This window comes from Myxocyprinus asiaticus, chromosome 41, assembly GCF_019703515.2.
Source record: "Myxocyprinus asiaticus isolate MX2 ecotype Aquarium Trade chromosome 41, UBuf_Myxa_2, whole genome shotgun sequence".
In the NCBI taxonomy this organism is placed as follows: Eukaryota; Metazoa; Chordata; class Actinopteri; order Cypriniformes; family Catostomidae; genus Myxocyprinus; species Myxocyprinus asiaticus.
In genome coordinates this window covers 16,084,885-16,100,769 of record NC_059384.1, presented here as the reverse complement: position 1 = coordinate 16,100,769, position 15,885 = coordinate 16,084,885, and the positions used below count along the sequence as shown (strand labels likewise).

The following is a 15,885-nucleotide window of genomic DNA, read 5'->3' as shown; positions in this document are numbered from 1 at the left end:
GTATACGAGAGACTTATACAGTGCATGTAAACAGGAACGTCACTTTCTTGCAATAGGCCGCTTTCTGGTGTCCATTTAAATGTAGTCATTGTCTATTTCTGCTTTTTAGTATGAGAGAAACATTAAATGTATTCCAGATTTTATTACTGGAGAGCGTTTTGAAATAAAATTTTATCATCAGGATCATATTTTTCTTGAGGTAACTTTGAAGCAACTTCACGGTGTGCAATCAAGTGATCCCACTGAGAGGAGAGGGTTATGGATCCTCCAGCGCTGATATCCTGACGGAATCTGCTAGACTCCGAAAACCATTAGGAGGCATCCCTTTACGACAGCTGCATATACACCCCCAGACGACAACCCTCCTGAATTCTCAGACAAACAGACGCGCAAATATACACTGATATACAGTAATGGAAAAAACATTTACATGAATCTGCTCTCTCCTAGTTTGGCCTACATGGAGAGATGGAGAGATTAAAAAATGAGCGGCTGGGAAGAAAAGCCTACACTGCAGGGTAAAGAGCAAGGGATGTCCCATCTTTCTCTCACTCTCTTTGAGAGCAGCTGCAGGGATACTTGAGCACATTCCTGATTTCTGACACAAATCAAATTAATGGGCCAAGGGGCTTCAGAGAGCTCTATCCCACCCCCGACTGCCCCACACCCCCACACTCTGCGGACATCCCTGTTGGGACAGGGAAAAACTTTAATGGAGCGTTCCTCACTCAAACACACACAGAGATGTCTGTAGTGTTGCACAAACCAGGCATGAGTCAACACTTCCAGGGTAGGCCATAAAAGCCTGGAGCTCGGGTGACTGTGTGGCAGGTGCAGTGGGACTGTGGAGTGGGACGTCAGGCCATAAATCCGATACAGAACACCCAGAGAGCAAGTGGTCCAGACGCCGGACGGCAGTCAGATACAAGAGTGTGTGAACAGGTACGAGAACGAGCAGGTGTGTGTGTGTGTTTTGCACTCACCTGGCCCAACATATCTGGCGCTATTGGAATGGTTGGCCAGATAGCAGAATAAACAGCGAAAAACAGCATCCAGAGCACCATGCTGCCCCATACAGCCAGATGAGAAAACTGGATAGAGAGTGAGAGGATTAGTTATTTAGTAAGCTTTATTTAACAAAGATAATACACTCATTGAGATTTCTTTTGTAAGAGTGAGCTGGTCCAGAAGTTAGCATAAAAACACAATAACAAGGTAACATACGACAAAGAGGACAATAATACAAAACAAAAATCTATAGCCAAAAAATAGTCCAATGGTGGAAGTGTTGTCAGATTGTTTTTTTTTTTTGCCTGTACATATTCCATATTGCTGGGCATTAAACATAAAACCTAGCATACCCAGCTCAGATCTAATAAGAGGAACAGTCAGATGTACCATCTTTTGACCGAAGATTATAATGTCTACAGAGAAACCAGATGAAATGCAAATTGGTGTTAGACCACAAATTGATTTGTAAATAAAACAGTACCAAGAGCACCAGCTCAGCTATGACAAATAAAGTGCAATTGTGAGTTTGATAACCACAATTGGTAATAAAATGTTAGGCACTATGAAAATTGGTGTCAAGTTTTTTTTAGTTTTTTTTTTATTAATATTGAGAGCTATAGCTGGGTCATGGTCAATTTCAAACCGTGTATTGACTCAATGAATATAGACTTCAACATGTCAGCAAACTCTCTCTGTTTGTAATTGACACCGTGTGAATTCCAAGTGGGCTCTACTTTATCACAAGTGCTGGTGTGTGGACAGCTGAATGGACAGGGAGTGTCAGCGTCTCCTCAACCCACACCAAAGCAGGACAGAGAAATGTCCTGACATAGCACCAGTATATGTTCTCCATCTATCTAAAGCAATGGCACTTCCTGGAATATACAGTATATGACCTTCCTATAGAACTGGACACATCCAAAATATCATGTGCAAACTTGAGAATGTTCCTTCATGTGATCTTCTTTCACTCCAAATATATAAAAAACTCTTTGGAATAAATTCAATGTATTAGACGGGGCTTTCATAAGAGTTGCAAGAGATGCTCATTGCTTTGAGCCCAGACAGCCAGCTGTGAGGAGTGTGTGTGTGTGTATTTACGTTGGAGGATGGTGACTGACTTACTCTTGTCCATGCTGTGGTCTCCATACCAGCTTTCAGACATACAGTTACCACTACATACTGCAGCAGAGTGAGCGAGAGAGAAAGAGAGTGGTCATAAATAACAGTAATGATATGTACTCATCATCCTGGTAAATCGCTCTGTACAGTTTCACACACACTTGAGTACATAAAACCAGATGAGGGCTTTCACAAAGGCATCGACTTACTACTGCCTCTAGCAATATACACAGCTTTAAAACACACACAATTACACATTTACCCTTTAAAGTAATCACTCATATGCACACATACACACTTAGAAGCCTGTAAGGAACAGATAGACATTCCAGAAGACAAAGACTTCACTCCCCATGGGACTTATTCATTACTGTTTTAATGGCTAGAGTGTAGTATTGCCTCCAGAATTTCCAACATATTGTATTTAATAGTCTGGGTCTCTCACACACACACACACACACACACACACACACACACACACACACACACACACACACACACACACACACACTCCTGACATCATCATAAAACACAGTGTGGTATAGTTAATGTTTGAGTTAATGTTTCGGTATAATATTAATTAAACTCTGTGTATTTTACACAATTAAGCCAAACCAACTCAGATATACATCTGTCTTTTACATAGAACACGGTTCAAATTGTAAAATAAGATTTTTTTTTCATAGTAACATTATCCCTATAAATAAAAGATTAGAACCATGGCTGTGAAATGTTCAGAAAAATATCCCTTTCGTGAGACAAAGCTGTTTTATTCGTGAGACTATTTTTTAATCATTTTTGAGAAGTGTATGTAGCTAAAGTTCTTACTATGTAAATCCACGCAGTAATATCTGATGTAGTGCTTACTCCACTTTGCACACATTAATATAGTTATAATCAGTATAAAATTAATTGTTTATTGCACAGTTCCTTATCGCTGTCTGCTGCTCGGTTACTGGGATGGTGGGGTTAATGTACATTGTGTATATACTATATAAAATTTATGAAAATAGGTAAACAAATTTGACAGGATGACTTGGTTTCATTAGTTTGATTATTTATACATTTATAATGCATTTAACATTTTTGGGAGTTTAATACGAGGTACAATGAGACATAGTGAATTTTATTTGTATTTTTGCATCTGCACTGGGTGTATATAAATCTTTTTAAAATTTCTCGCGATAAGGAGATGCAAGGATTCTCATTTATGCTAATGAGATGGGAGCTGGTGAAGAAACCACACCAGCGCTGCATTTGAGCATTTAAACTCAAAAGAGACTGCAGCCCAAGTAGCCGAATCAGTTGGGAAACGATGATAATTTCTGTGCACATTATATTGTGACTCGTTGGAAAATAGACCATACAGAAGAGGTAAGAAGCGTATACTAATATAATAGCTGCAAAGCTGTAGCGGAAGTAGCATTACCCTGCGGTGACGTGGTTTCCAATTCATGTGAAAAAGGCCAATTGGCTCGTGGGGTGTGAACAATAGTGACATCACCCATTTAGTCCAGACGATGAACTTTTAAAAGGCCAGAACAAAACTGTTGACCATTTCAAGCATGAAATTAAAGGGACAGCTCACCCAAAAGTGAAAATTCTCTCATCATTTACTCACCCTCATGACATCTCAGATGTTTATGACTTACTTTCTTCTGCTGAACACAAACAAAGATTTTTTGAAGAATATTTCAGCTCTGTAGGTCCTCACAATGCAAGTGAATGGTGACTAGATCTTTGAAGCTCCAAAAACCGAATAATGCAGAATAAAATAATCCATACGACTCCAGTGGTTTAATATACGTATGCCTTCTGAAGCAATGCAATCACTTTGGGTGAAAAACAGATCAATATTTCAATCCTTTTTTTACTTTAAATCTTCACTTTCACTTTCAGAATGTGAAAGTGAAAGTGGCAATTTATAGTAAAAAGGACTTAAATATTGATCTGTTTCTCACCCATACCTACCATATCGCTTCTGAATATATGGATTTAACCACTGGAGTCTTATGGATTACTTTTACACTGCCTTTATGTGATTGTTGGAGCTGGGATGGCATGAGGGTGAGTAAATTATGAGAGAATTTTCATTTTTAGGTGAACTATCTCTTTAAGCTAATAAGTGGTAAATTACTATTACTATTGCTCATACTAATGGTTTGTGATTTGAACAAACTCCTCAATGTTTCTGCGAGAAGAAGTGTGCTACTACTTGACTAAGCTATCATCAGACGTTTGTTTTGTTTTCTAGCGGACAGTAAAATGAGCAAAAAGATCCCATAGACTTACAATGAAGGAGGCACCGAGCAGTACCTAGGCACCAATATCAGAGAGATTTGGGGGTGATCTATTGACATAAGTCAGTAAGCAACCACCCAGAACACCCTAGCAACCACATTGTAACAACCACACAGAACCATCACTCACAATTACTTCAGAAAATGTAAAAATCCAGTTACTGTTGCAACCCTAAATAGCAGACTTGAACTGTAGTATTTCAGCCATGAAGTGCACACATTGGCCAGTTGTGAGCGGTCTTGTCTGTTCTGGTCAGTTTCCTCACAGTTGGGGTTTCTCTTTTTTTAGTTCTGTGATCGTTTCACAAGGACTTTTTTCAAGAATAGCCAGTGAAAAGAGGCATTAACAAGTTTACTGTGTAAACACTGGTGGCTAGCGAATGGAGAAAAAGCACTAGCAAGGAAATGATGTGTGACTTCTTACTGGCAGGAAGGGCAATGGTGCAGTAAATGCTATGCTGTAATTGGCTGACGACTCACCGTGTAGACGATGTTCCCCACAAACAGGTAGTCGACACTGTTGCCGTTGTCAAAGGGAGTGTCTGAAGAAACAAAAGGGGTTGAGGAAAGATACTCAACAATTTACACAATCGCGCTTGAGTGTTTTAAGTGTTTGTGGGAGAGTTTGTGATAGTTACCGTGCTCCAGTACTTTGAGTGGAAACCAAAAGAGAATAATGGAGTGAATGAGAGCATTTATACAGTGACCCCAAAAGACCTGGAAAAAGAGTGAATGAAAGGAGGAAGGGAGGGACAGAAAGCAGGAACGAGAGAGGGGGAGAAAGAGAGAGAGAGGCAAGGAGTCAGTTAAGACAGTCTAATGCCAAGATACACACAGCCCACACAAACAGTTTCTCTGCAATTGCACAGCTAGTGCAGTGTCCCCCAGATCACCCCTAACACACACAAGGGCGTAGATTTGGCTGGAACATTGTAGGGGGGGGGGTTACAGTGTGAAGAATTTACATGTTTCCACTGATCAAAACAACATGACGATATTGCTAACAACATCAGACCTGGCTAATCAATCACAAACTGGCCTAAGCATCTTTATGACTATCATAAAAAATCTTGACACTGACTACAGACAGATTTATGATTCTTCAGTATCTGTTGTTATGCATGACCATTATTGTCTATTAATGTGTGTGTTTGTGTGTGTGTGTGTGTGTGTATTATACCTTGGTGTTAAAACCTTCTGCATTCTGTGTAATGCGGTAGAGCTGAGGGAATCGTAGCATGTTCTGTTGACTGCAAGGCCGGTCAAATATTCCCAACGTGAAAGGAGGGAGTGCTGTAAAGATCTGAAACACATATGCACACACTCGATTATTAAAGTCAATTATCAAAGTATTGTAGAACATCATACATATGCATCAAACAAAAACTATAGCTCTGTTCCGAACCCTAGTGTGCTGTCATGCTGTCTACTGCCTACATAGTTAGCTTCTAAAGCCCAGAGTATACTTCAGTTTTGACACGTACGATTAAGAGTCTGCATATAGTCAAACGCTACCCTTTTAAAGTATACTTAATTTGACTGTACGCGTATAGACAAGCGGTTAGCGCATGCCCACTACGACTGCTATGAGATACTGGACTATTTCTCATCAGGAGTTTAGACACATAAAGATGTCTTTAATTTCCTTCAGACACGAGTTATACAAATGCAGGTATCTCCTGACCTCCTCATTCGCTCTTGACGTGCACATCCACTGCTGTTGTTTCCACTTTCGTATCCTGATGTTTAGTGGTGATTACATCTTCTAGTGCTTCTATGAGAAAGCAACGGCTCAAATGTGAGTGTTGCCACCTTGTGGACCCATTCATCTGCGCAAATAATTCCAGACGCATGCACAACGTGTGGTTAAAAAAATCAAGTGCGCGCGTTCAGTGCTCAAGCACTCTGCTGAAGATGAAATTTGCATCATGCGTTCTGTACACCTAGTGTTTAAGTCTGACGAAGTATACTTTGGGTTTAAGGCTGCATCCGAAACATGATCTCATAAGTGATTTGGAAGGCTCTATGTAGGCAGCAACTCTGCACGCCACACACCAGCAAAATGTAGCTGGTAAAGCTGGTCAACCAGTATAGTTTTTCTGGTAATGCTTGTTAACCAAATAAGTCTTGCTGGTTAAGCTAGTCAAAAAGCCTTGTTGGAACACCAGCGCACCAGCATCCCATGTTGTGGACCAGCATTTAAAACACTTAAAATGCTGGTGACCAGCTATTCTTTTAATTTTAGCAGAGATCTTGGACCATTTCGTCTGCCATCTTGGATAATATTTTCACTGAGCTTGTCACAGTCTATTCTATTCCTTGTGTTGGAAGTGTACTTATGTTGCCTTAAAATGCTGTCTAGGTAGGCAGCTTACTAGGTTTTGGAACAGAGCTTGTGGTCATTAAAATGTTGAAAAATAATAAAACAACTGAGAAAGAGATAAGAAGAGTGATAGTGGGAGAGAGACACTCACCACATTGTACAGGCCAATGCACCACCGTTCAAACAGGATCTGTCCAGAGAAACCGTTTACAAATGCAAACCAAAGCTGAGGACAAGAGAGAGGGAAACATGTGTTAAAAAATACAGGAGTGAAGATAAAGAATAGTGTGAGAAAGAAAAGAGACATGAAAAGACAAGAGAAACATGGAAACTTGTGTCATGCTGCTTTCGGACAACATCATAAACCAAGGCACAGGTCAGTTCATATAAACAAAAGCCTACACATACACATGCACACACACATATGTCTCTGCTATGAAGACAAAGACAGTCAGTGAACTTTGACCTTTAAAGCTCTTCTTTGCAGGAAGTTAATCCTCAGTAAGACCCCCAAACCACTCCTATCCCCTGACAGATGTGGTAATATGACAATCACATTCCAAAAATATAGAGATATCTAAACATTTTACCGCCCCAAAGTGAGTCCACTGTACCCAGCTCTTCCCATAATATGCACATTCATGCATACCAACATCATCTCACCCAACACACACACACAGAGCAATGGGGGCTGACTTTGGGGGGCATGTCTCTGTACCTGCTGACATTTTGGGGGGTGGGGGGGTGGCACAGCTGACAAATGCTTGAATGGACAGGACGGTGACCATGTCAGTAAAACTCATACTCTACCCAGCACACGCACACACAAACACCGCTCTCGGATGACAGTGTAACTTGTATGCAGTTTTGAACTGGATGGACCCTACCATTATAGATAGGGGTCAGTGACTTTGCCTGTGCCTGCAAGTGTGTGTGTACTTACTTAGCTATAGTTTGTGGACAAATTTGTACCCAAAAGTGAGCTAAATCAGACAAAACCTACATATTTTTTTTTATTCTAATAATGCAAAAATGTTTCCGTTAGGGTTAGGTTTAGGGTGTGGTTTAGGGTTAGTTATAGCAATTATACAGTTGAAGTCACAAGTTTACATACACCTTAGCCAAATACATTTAAACTCAGTTTATCACAAGTCCTGACATTTAATCATAGAAAACATTCCCTGTCTTAGGTCAGTTAGGATCACTATTTTATTTAAGAATGTGAAATTTCAGAATAATAGTAGAGAGAATGATATATTTCAGCTTTTATTTCTTTCATCACATTCTCAGTGGGTCAGCAGTTTACATACACTTTGTTAGTATTTGGTAGCGGTGCCTTTAAATAGTTTAACTTGTGTCAAATGTTTTGGGTAGCCTTCCACAAGTTTCTCACAATAAGTTGCTGGAATTTTGGCCCATTCCTCCAGACAGAACTGGTGTAACTGAGTCAGGTTTGTAGGCCTCCTTGATCGCACATGCTTTTTCAGTTCTGCCCACAAATTTTCTATCTGATTGAGGTCAGGCCTTTGCGATGGCCACTCCAATACCTTGACTTTGTTGTCCTTAAGCCATTTTGCCACAACTTTGGGGGTATGCTTGGGGTCATTGTCCTTGGGGGAAGGCCCATTTGCGACCGAGCTTTAACTTCCTGGCTGATGTCTTGAGATGTTGCTTCAATATATCCACATAATTTTCCTTCCTCAAGGTGCTATCTATTTTGTGAAGTGCACCAGTCCCTCCTGCAGCAAAGGACCCCCACAACATGATGCTGCCACCCCCATGCTTCACGATTGGGATGGTGATCTTCAGCTTGCAAACCTCACCCTTTTTCCTCCAAACATAACAAGGGTCATTATGGCCAAATAGTTAAATTTTTGTTTCATCAGACCAGAGGACAGTTCTCCAAAAAGTAAGATCTTTGTCCCCATGTGCACTTACAAACTGTAGTATGGCTTTTTAATGGCAGTTTTGGAGCAGTGGCTTCTTCCTTGCTGAGTAGCCTTTCAGGTTATGTTGATATAGGACTCGTTTTACTGTGGATATAGATACTTGTCTACCTGTTTCCTCCAGCATCTTCATAAGGTCCTTTGCTGTTTGGGCTGGGATTGATTTGCACTTTTCGTACCAAACTACGTTCATCTCTAGGAGACAGAATGTGTCTCCTTCCTGAGCGGTATGATGGCTGCGTGGTCCCATGGTGTTTATACTTGCATACTATTGTTTGTACAGATGAATGTGGTACCTTAAGGTGTTTGGAAATTGGAAAACACAATTTTTTTTCTGAGGTCTTGGCAGATTTCTTTTGATTTCCCCATGATGTCAAGCAAAGAGGCACTGAGTTTGAAGGTAGGCCTTAAAATACATCCACAAGTACACCTCCAATTCAGTACACCTATTAGAAACTAATTTGATAATTGTCTAAGGCTTGACATCATTTTCTGGAATTTTCCAAGCTGCTTAAAAGCACAGTTAACTTAGTGTATGCAGATTTCTGACCCACTGGAATTGTGATATAGTCAAATAAAAGTGAAACAATCTGTCTGTAAACAATTGTTGGAAAAATTACTCGTGTCATGCACAATATAGATGTCCTAACCGACTTGCCAAAACTATAGTTTGTAATATTAAATCTGTGGAGTGGTTAAAAAATGAGTTTTAATGACTTCAACCTAAGTGTATGTAAACTTCTGACTTCAACTGTAGTTAGCTTTATATGAAAACAATAGAAGTCTATAGTATGTCACCATTTACAGTAGATAGCTGAGCAAATGTTTGTCTGTCTGTGTGATGGAAAGCAGAGACCAGAGGGGGTATCTCATTTATCACTGTCAAACACTTCCACAAACAGCTGCAAGCAGTCTACTTAATGTACGCAAGTGTGTCTGTGTGAAAGAGACGCAAGGAAAAGGAGTGAAAAAGAATGTGTGTGCATGTTTGTGTGGGACACTAGAGAGAGCGAAAGGCAAAAAGTGTGTGTGTGTGCTAATTTGATAACTATCTTTAAAAAGTTAACTGAACTCATGCCATGTAAACTGAACACATTATAAAAGGCAAAACTATGTAATTTAAAGGATTATTCTGGGTTAAATAAAAGTTAAGATCAATCGACATTAGTGGCACTGTGGCCACAAAAATAAATTTTGACTTGCCCCTCCTTTTCTTAAAAAAAAAAAAAAAAAGAGCAAACATCAGTGAGGCACTAACAATGGAAGCGAATGGGGGCCAATCTGTAAACATTAAAATACTCACTATTTCAAAAGTATATGCGTGTTAACATGATTTTAGTGTGATAAAATCGCTTACTAACCTTTTCTGTGTTATCACCAATTTTACAACTTTGTTGTAATGACTATGTAATGTCAACAAACCCAAAAATCCTAAAATGACTGTAAAACTATGATTTAAACAACTTTACAGCTCAAATATTACATGAGTTTTTACAGAAGAATTAATCCAAGTGCTTTTATAAAACACACACTTCCATTGTAAGTGCCTCACTGTAACTTCAAATTTTCCTTTTTTTTTTAAAGGAGTCAAAATAATTTTTTGTGGAAATCAACATTATGTCACAAATGCTGTCGATTGTGCTTAACTTTTATTTAACCCAGAATATTCCTTTATAGAGATATTTCATCCAGAAAGGAAAATTCTGTCATCAATTACTCAACCTCATGTCGTTCCAAACCTGTATGACTTTCTTTTTTCTGTGAAACACAAAGATAAGTTTAGCAGAATGACTTGGTTGCTCTTTTCTATACAATGAAAGTGAACGAGAATGGATGTCACTGAGCTCTAAAAATGACCAAACAAAATGCCTCCTCCGCCATAGCTCTCATATCTCATTCGCATTTCTCATTTTGCATATATATAATTGACATTAAAACTATTTTCACAAATAGCAACTTAAACTTCAATCTGTTCCTCACACAAATCTATCATATGACTTCAGAAGGCTAGGAATATTGCATACATGTTACTTTTTGGCACTTGTTAAGCTATTTTGGGGCTTGATGGCAACCATCCCCATTTATTTATGAGCTTTGTAAACATTCGTCTTGTGTTCCATGGAAGACAGAAAGTCAGAAGGGATTGAAAATGTTGGAGGGTGAGACAGAATTTTCATTTTTGGGTGAACTTGTCTTTTAAAAGTGTTTCATACACACACATTCTGTATATTTTTTTTGTTTGTTTTTGTGGTAAATGTTCATACCTCTATGATGTACAGAACCACATTCTTATAAAAACAGTACAGGATACATTTGGTAACCCGGTTGTAACTCCAAGCCCCATGAACTAATAACAGCTTCTCCAAGTAGGAAAACTAAAAGAGACAGAGAGAAAGAGGTTGAGAAAGGAATTAGTTTGCCCGCAGGAACACATGTGAACCATTACTGCAGGAGCAGCTACCCGGATACAACAGCGCTGTGGGCAGAAGACTGCTGTGTGTTTTGTGTTGTGGTAGTCTAATTAAGTTTTTAAAGATGAGGCATTGAGATGTGTGTATTTGTGTGTGTGAGCCAGAGAATAATGAATTACATGAATGTGCTTGTGCTGTGTCAGACCTGAGCTATAGAGTAGTCAGATGAGTTGGTGGCCTGCATGCCCTCATTCCCACTGATGCCCACTCCCACGTGTGCCGTCTGTATCATACCCACATCGTTGGCTCCATCTCCGATGGCCAGTGTGATGGCCTTCACATGCTTCTTCACCATGTCCACGATCTCCGACTTTTGCAGTGGAGATACCCTGAAAGCACAATACAATAGTTTAATTCAGTAACACTACATATCAGGAAACTGTCAGACATGTTGGCTCTACAGCGAGCTTAAATGGCTCTTATGTTAATGACAAAGGCAAGGCACAAGTTCAGATTTTTCTCGAATGGTGTATTATAAATAGGGCTGTCAATTTAACACGTTCATTTAGTGCGATTAATTGTAGAAAAATATTTTGTTAAAAAATTAACAATTAATCATGCTTCCTAAGCTACCAGCTTTATGTATGTCCGTTTCCTAGTCAGCAGGGGGCAGTCAGCTCAATCTCAGTACGTGCACTCACGAAACCTTGTCAAATCGAATTAATGTTACTGTAACAACATTTTTGCAAACTGACATTTACATGCTGCATTCCACGTTTCATCGCAATTTCCTGGTAAAATTAACACTAGAGGTGCAACAACACAAATCACTACAACGGCTGATTATGACTTTATAAACATTTATTTTTCACACTATTACTCACATACTGCTATGTTATGATACTGACACACTTTTACTCTAACACATCATTTGAAAAACAATACATTTTAATGCTTGTATTATAGTCATAGAGTGTTGGACTCTGAACTCAAAAGACCGTGGTTCGAGACCAGACAAGCACGCAAGCTGACACGTGAGACAAAAGTGTCATAGAAGCGACACAAGATCACTTTGTTGCTTCAGAAAATGTGCTTTTCAATTCTCATTTGTTTTTTGACATATCGGTTAGGTTTAGGCATTGATTAAGGGTAGTTGCCCGTTTTGTGTTTACCTCTCACTTAATTTTAGCTCACTATTGGTTAGGTTAAGTTTAAAGTTTTAGGTAAATTCACCTTAAATACCTTGTCTGATTACAACACCATTTTTACTCACTTTTGTCACCCCCTGCTGGACACTTCACCAGGAAACTGCAGCCAAATGTGTAATAAGGCACATAATTTAGTTTTGCAAAAATGTTGCCACGGTCACGTAATTTTCATGAGACCAGGCTGAGGCAGCAAAAAATAAGTAGGAGGCTTTCACATAGGGTGCGCTTTTAAGTTCAAAGACAGCTGGATGGATCACAAAAGAATGCAGGGGTCTCCCTTTATTTTATAAGCTTTCAAAACTAAACTTAAAGTGCAGCATTTAAGGTTCAAGATGCTGAAAAGAAACGTGATGCAACCAAAGTGAGGTGCTCCATTAGTCAGGGGAATTAGTCAATCATTCTACTCAAACGCCAAACTTTGCAGCATAAGAGCTTCCTCTTAGAGTTTTTCTTAATTGCTTTGGCTCAATTCTCGAATGAGAATTATTTTTTTCAAAACATCAAGTACAAATCTCTAAACAATTAGTTTCTTACTCACACCAGATTTGAATTCTTATTCATTAATGTGTGCAAAAGAGTAAGTACAATTTTCTACAATTTGCACAATAAATAAATGCACATGGCTTGCTGATCAAAACTGATGAGTTGATTCTCAGTGAAATTGTCATACACTTCACAACTTCTAAATATTCTTTCATCATGTGACCATCACATGCAAAATTATCCATTCAATTATCTGTCAGACATACATGTATGTTCCATAATTATATATGAGATGGAATGTTTGTGATGTCTGCTAAATCTCTGGCCACACCAACAAGAGCAACAGGATTTCCACCAAGAAGATTGGAACTTGTACTGTTACATACTGTGAGGAGGTACAATTGTTTACTACCGCAGGTTTTTTCGTTGTTGCAGGTTTTTTTTATTTTATTTTTTTCATGGATGTCATTTTGTGGCAATTTTCTGTTCATTATATATAACTTTACATGTAAGAAACGTGTAAAAATGGACATGCAAATGTGACTTTTCTGTTTACATGTAACACATTGCTACAAAAATAAATTTACTGTATACTGTGCATATCCTTTTTCTGTGTACTACAGTATTGTACAGTATTGACTTTTCCCAGTAAACTTTTACCTACTGTTGAAATCGGTATATTAAAAGCTCAGTGTGATACACAATAGCATTCAGCTAGACAAAACTGATATTCCTGTATAGTACAGTAAGCAGACAGTGTCAACAAAAAAGTAGAACAAAAATGAAATTTGTATATAATAAACATTCCCAGGGTTGACTGCCATTGTGAAAAAACATCGGAACATTTTGACCAGTACGGCTCAAACGATGACAAAAAAACTTTTCATTTTGGTGGCACTGGCCAATTTACTGACACAATAACTAGGTTTTGAAGCATGAATTAAATGTTTTGGGTGAGTTACTACATTTTGCAGACATGCAATAGAGTTGTGATGTCCCATAAAACAGTTGTGACAATTGCACTTACAGTTCAGAGAATGTTAAGACTGTTTCAAAAAATGAGCCAAAGTGATTGAGAAAAACTGTAATGTTTTGAATGGGCAACTTCATTTAAAAAAATCAATCCACACTAACAAAAAAAATTTAACGATATTTTTGCAAATGATACAATGGTACATGGTTTTGCTTTTTATGTACAGGACATGTACTATGTTTGTAGTACCATGTTAATATAAAAAAGAACTGTGGTGGTACCATGGTACAGTGATAGTATCAGATGGTAATACCATGGTATTTATTAATCACCATATTCATGTACCATGATATGCATCAAAGTACCACTGTATTACCATTTTAGTACCATCACTGTACCATGGTAACACCACAGTTCTTTTTGTAAGTGCAGCAGACATGTAATCATAAACTACTGTGCTTCACTTTTTCTATGGAATTCCCCTATGGCAGGAGTGGTACATGATTTAGATTTCTAAGGAAAATTAATGACCACTGATATACATTTACATGTATTCATTTATCCAAAGTGACTTAGAATGAGTGACGCTACAACACAAGCAATTCATCATAAGTAGACAGTAATATTAGAAGTGCTGCTATACAAAGTTTCAGAGTTGGCCATAAAAGTTCAATCTTGTATAGAGATGTATGATCTTCTAAATGGTGCAAGCATGGTATAGTCATAAAAATCTAAAATTTGCAGTGAAAAGACAAATATTCTCCAAACTACATTCTCTAGTCACTGTGTTGATCGATTCCACCCTTTTTCCACTATAACTCTATCCCTCACAGCGGGCTGGGGAGAGATCTGAGGAAGCAGGCAGATGAAAGGTGGGCTAATGTTCTTCATGGTGGAATTGAGCAGAAAATAAGAAGGTTAAAGCAGCTCTTTAAACAAACAGAGTGTGAACTAGGGAAACCATGCATGGAGAATATGCACACACACACGCAGATCATTTCCCTGCAGACTTTCTCATTCTAAGACTTTCACACACACTTTGAAGCTATGCTGTATGGTTCAAAGTCTGAGTCAGTATGTGAAAATGCTTCTATTTTACTTGTTTCTAATTTAATAATAATAAAAAAACAATAATTAGAAATTGTCTTATCAGTATAACAATTCAAGTGAAAAGCTGAATTGAATGTTGGAACTTTTGCTTTAATGACAACATGCATTTGAGATGCACTGACTCCACAAGTTTGTGTAAAACCTGATTTGAGAATGTTCCAAAGAGCATCTTGTGCACTTCAATAGAAGCAAGGAAATGTGACCTTTAGTACAAAGGAGTTAATATGGTCAGTTTCACAAATGTGCTTATTTGATTAGTGACCAAGAAATAGTGCAGAACCTTACATGTTTCTTATTCATTTTGTCATAACATATCTTTATTTAAAAAAAAATAAATCCTAAAACATTTGGCAGTTTTTCAATGTGGACTCAGGCTTTTGAGCCCTTCCTTATTAGTGAGGGCAGTTTTCATACTAAGATAATGAAATTTACTATACCCTACCCCTAAATCTAACCCTAACAGAAACGTCTGACATTATTTTATTTAAAGCAAATCATGATTTAGTCAGTTAATGAGCATTTCAAATTGTGAAGACCACTTCAAATTACCTTACAAGTCAGGTTTAGTCATGTTTCACTAAATTTTTGAGGAAATTTTTTTTTTCTTCAATTTGGCCCTCACAGTAGCGTAACCTGTACACACAAACACACACACATTCTCTGCTGGCTGTCTCAGGATGTGTGTGGATTCATGTAGTTCTGGGACAGTGTGGGGGGTGCTAGAGAGGGAGGAAAGGTTAGTTCAGCCTGTTAGTAAGGCCTTGGAGACCAGAGTCCGGATATGGGCTTAATGCAACAGCAAGTCAGTTACTCCCTCTCTGACACACACAACTGATGGAAACACACTTTTTTATTGAATCAAAACAGCAAAGCTTACAACACGCCACACAGACTGCTTATTTATATTCAGATTATATTCAGATAAACACTCATAATACTTAATACTATATGAATGACTGTATTGTCTACCAGTGTGTATGAGAGTGTGTGAGTGTGTA

At 38.4% G+C, this 15,885-nt stretch overlaps 1 protein-coding gene across 7 annotated transcripts in view; it reads right to left on the bottom strand.

The window, feature by feature from the left end:
* Positions 1-15,885, bottom strand: part of LOC127431439 (phospholipid-transporting ATPase IB-like) — a 102,219-nt gene that overhangs the window by 12,102 nt on the left and 74,232 nt on the right. For all 7 annotated transcript variants that reach the window (XM_051681829.1, XM_051681825.1, XM_051681826.1 and 4 more), the window contains 8 exons: positions 11,319-11,502; positions 10,967-11,077; positions 6,908-6,982; positions 5,614-5,736; positions 5,072-5,150; positions 4,914-4,975; positions 2,137-2,193; positions 984-1,091 (listed from right to left, as the gene is read on the bottom strand). In XM_051681829.1, coding sequence (XP_051537789.1) covers positions 984-1,091; positions 2,137-2,193; positions 4,914-4,975; positions 5,072-5,150; positions 5,614-5,736; positions 6,908-6,982; positions 10,967-11,077; positions 11,319-11,502 — 799 coding nt within the window. The remainder of the gene's footprint in view (positions 1-983; positions 1,092-2,136; positions 2,194-4,913; positions 4,976-5,071; positions 5,151-5,613; positions 5,737-6,907; positions 6,983-10,966; positions 11,078-11,318; positions 11,503-15,885) is intronic.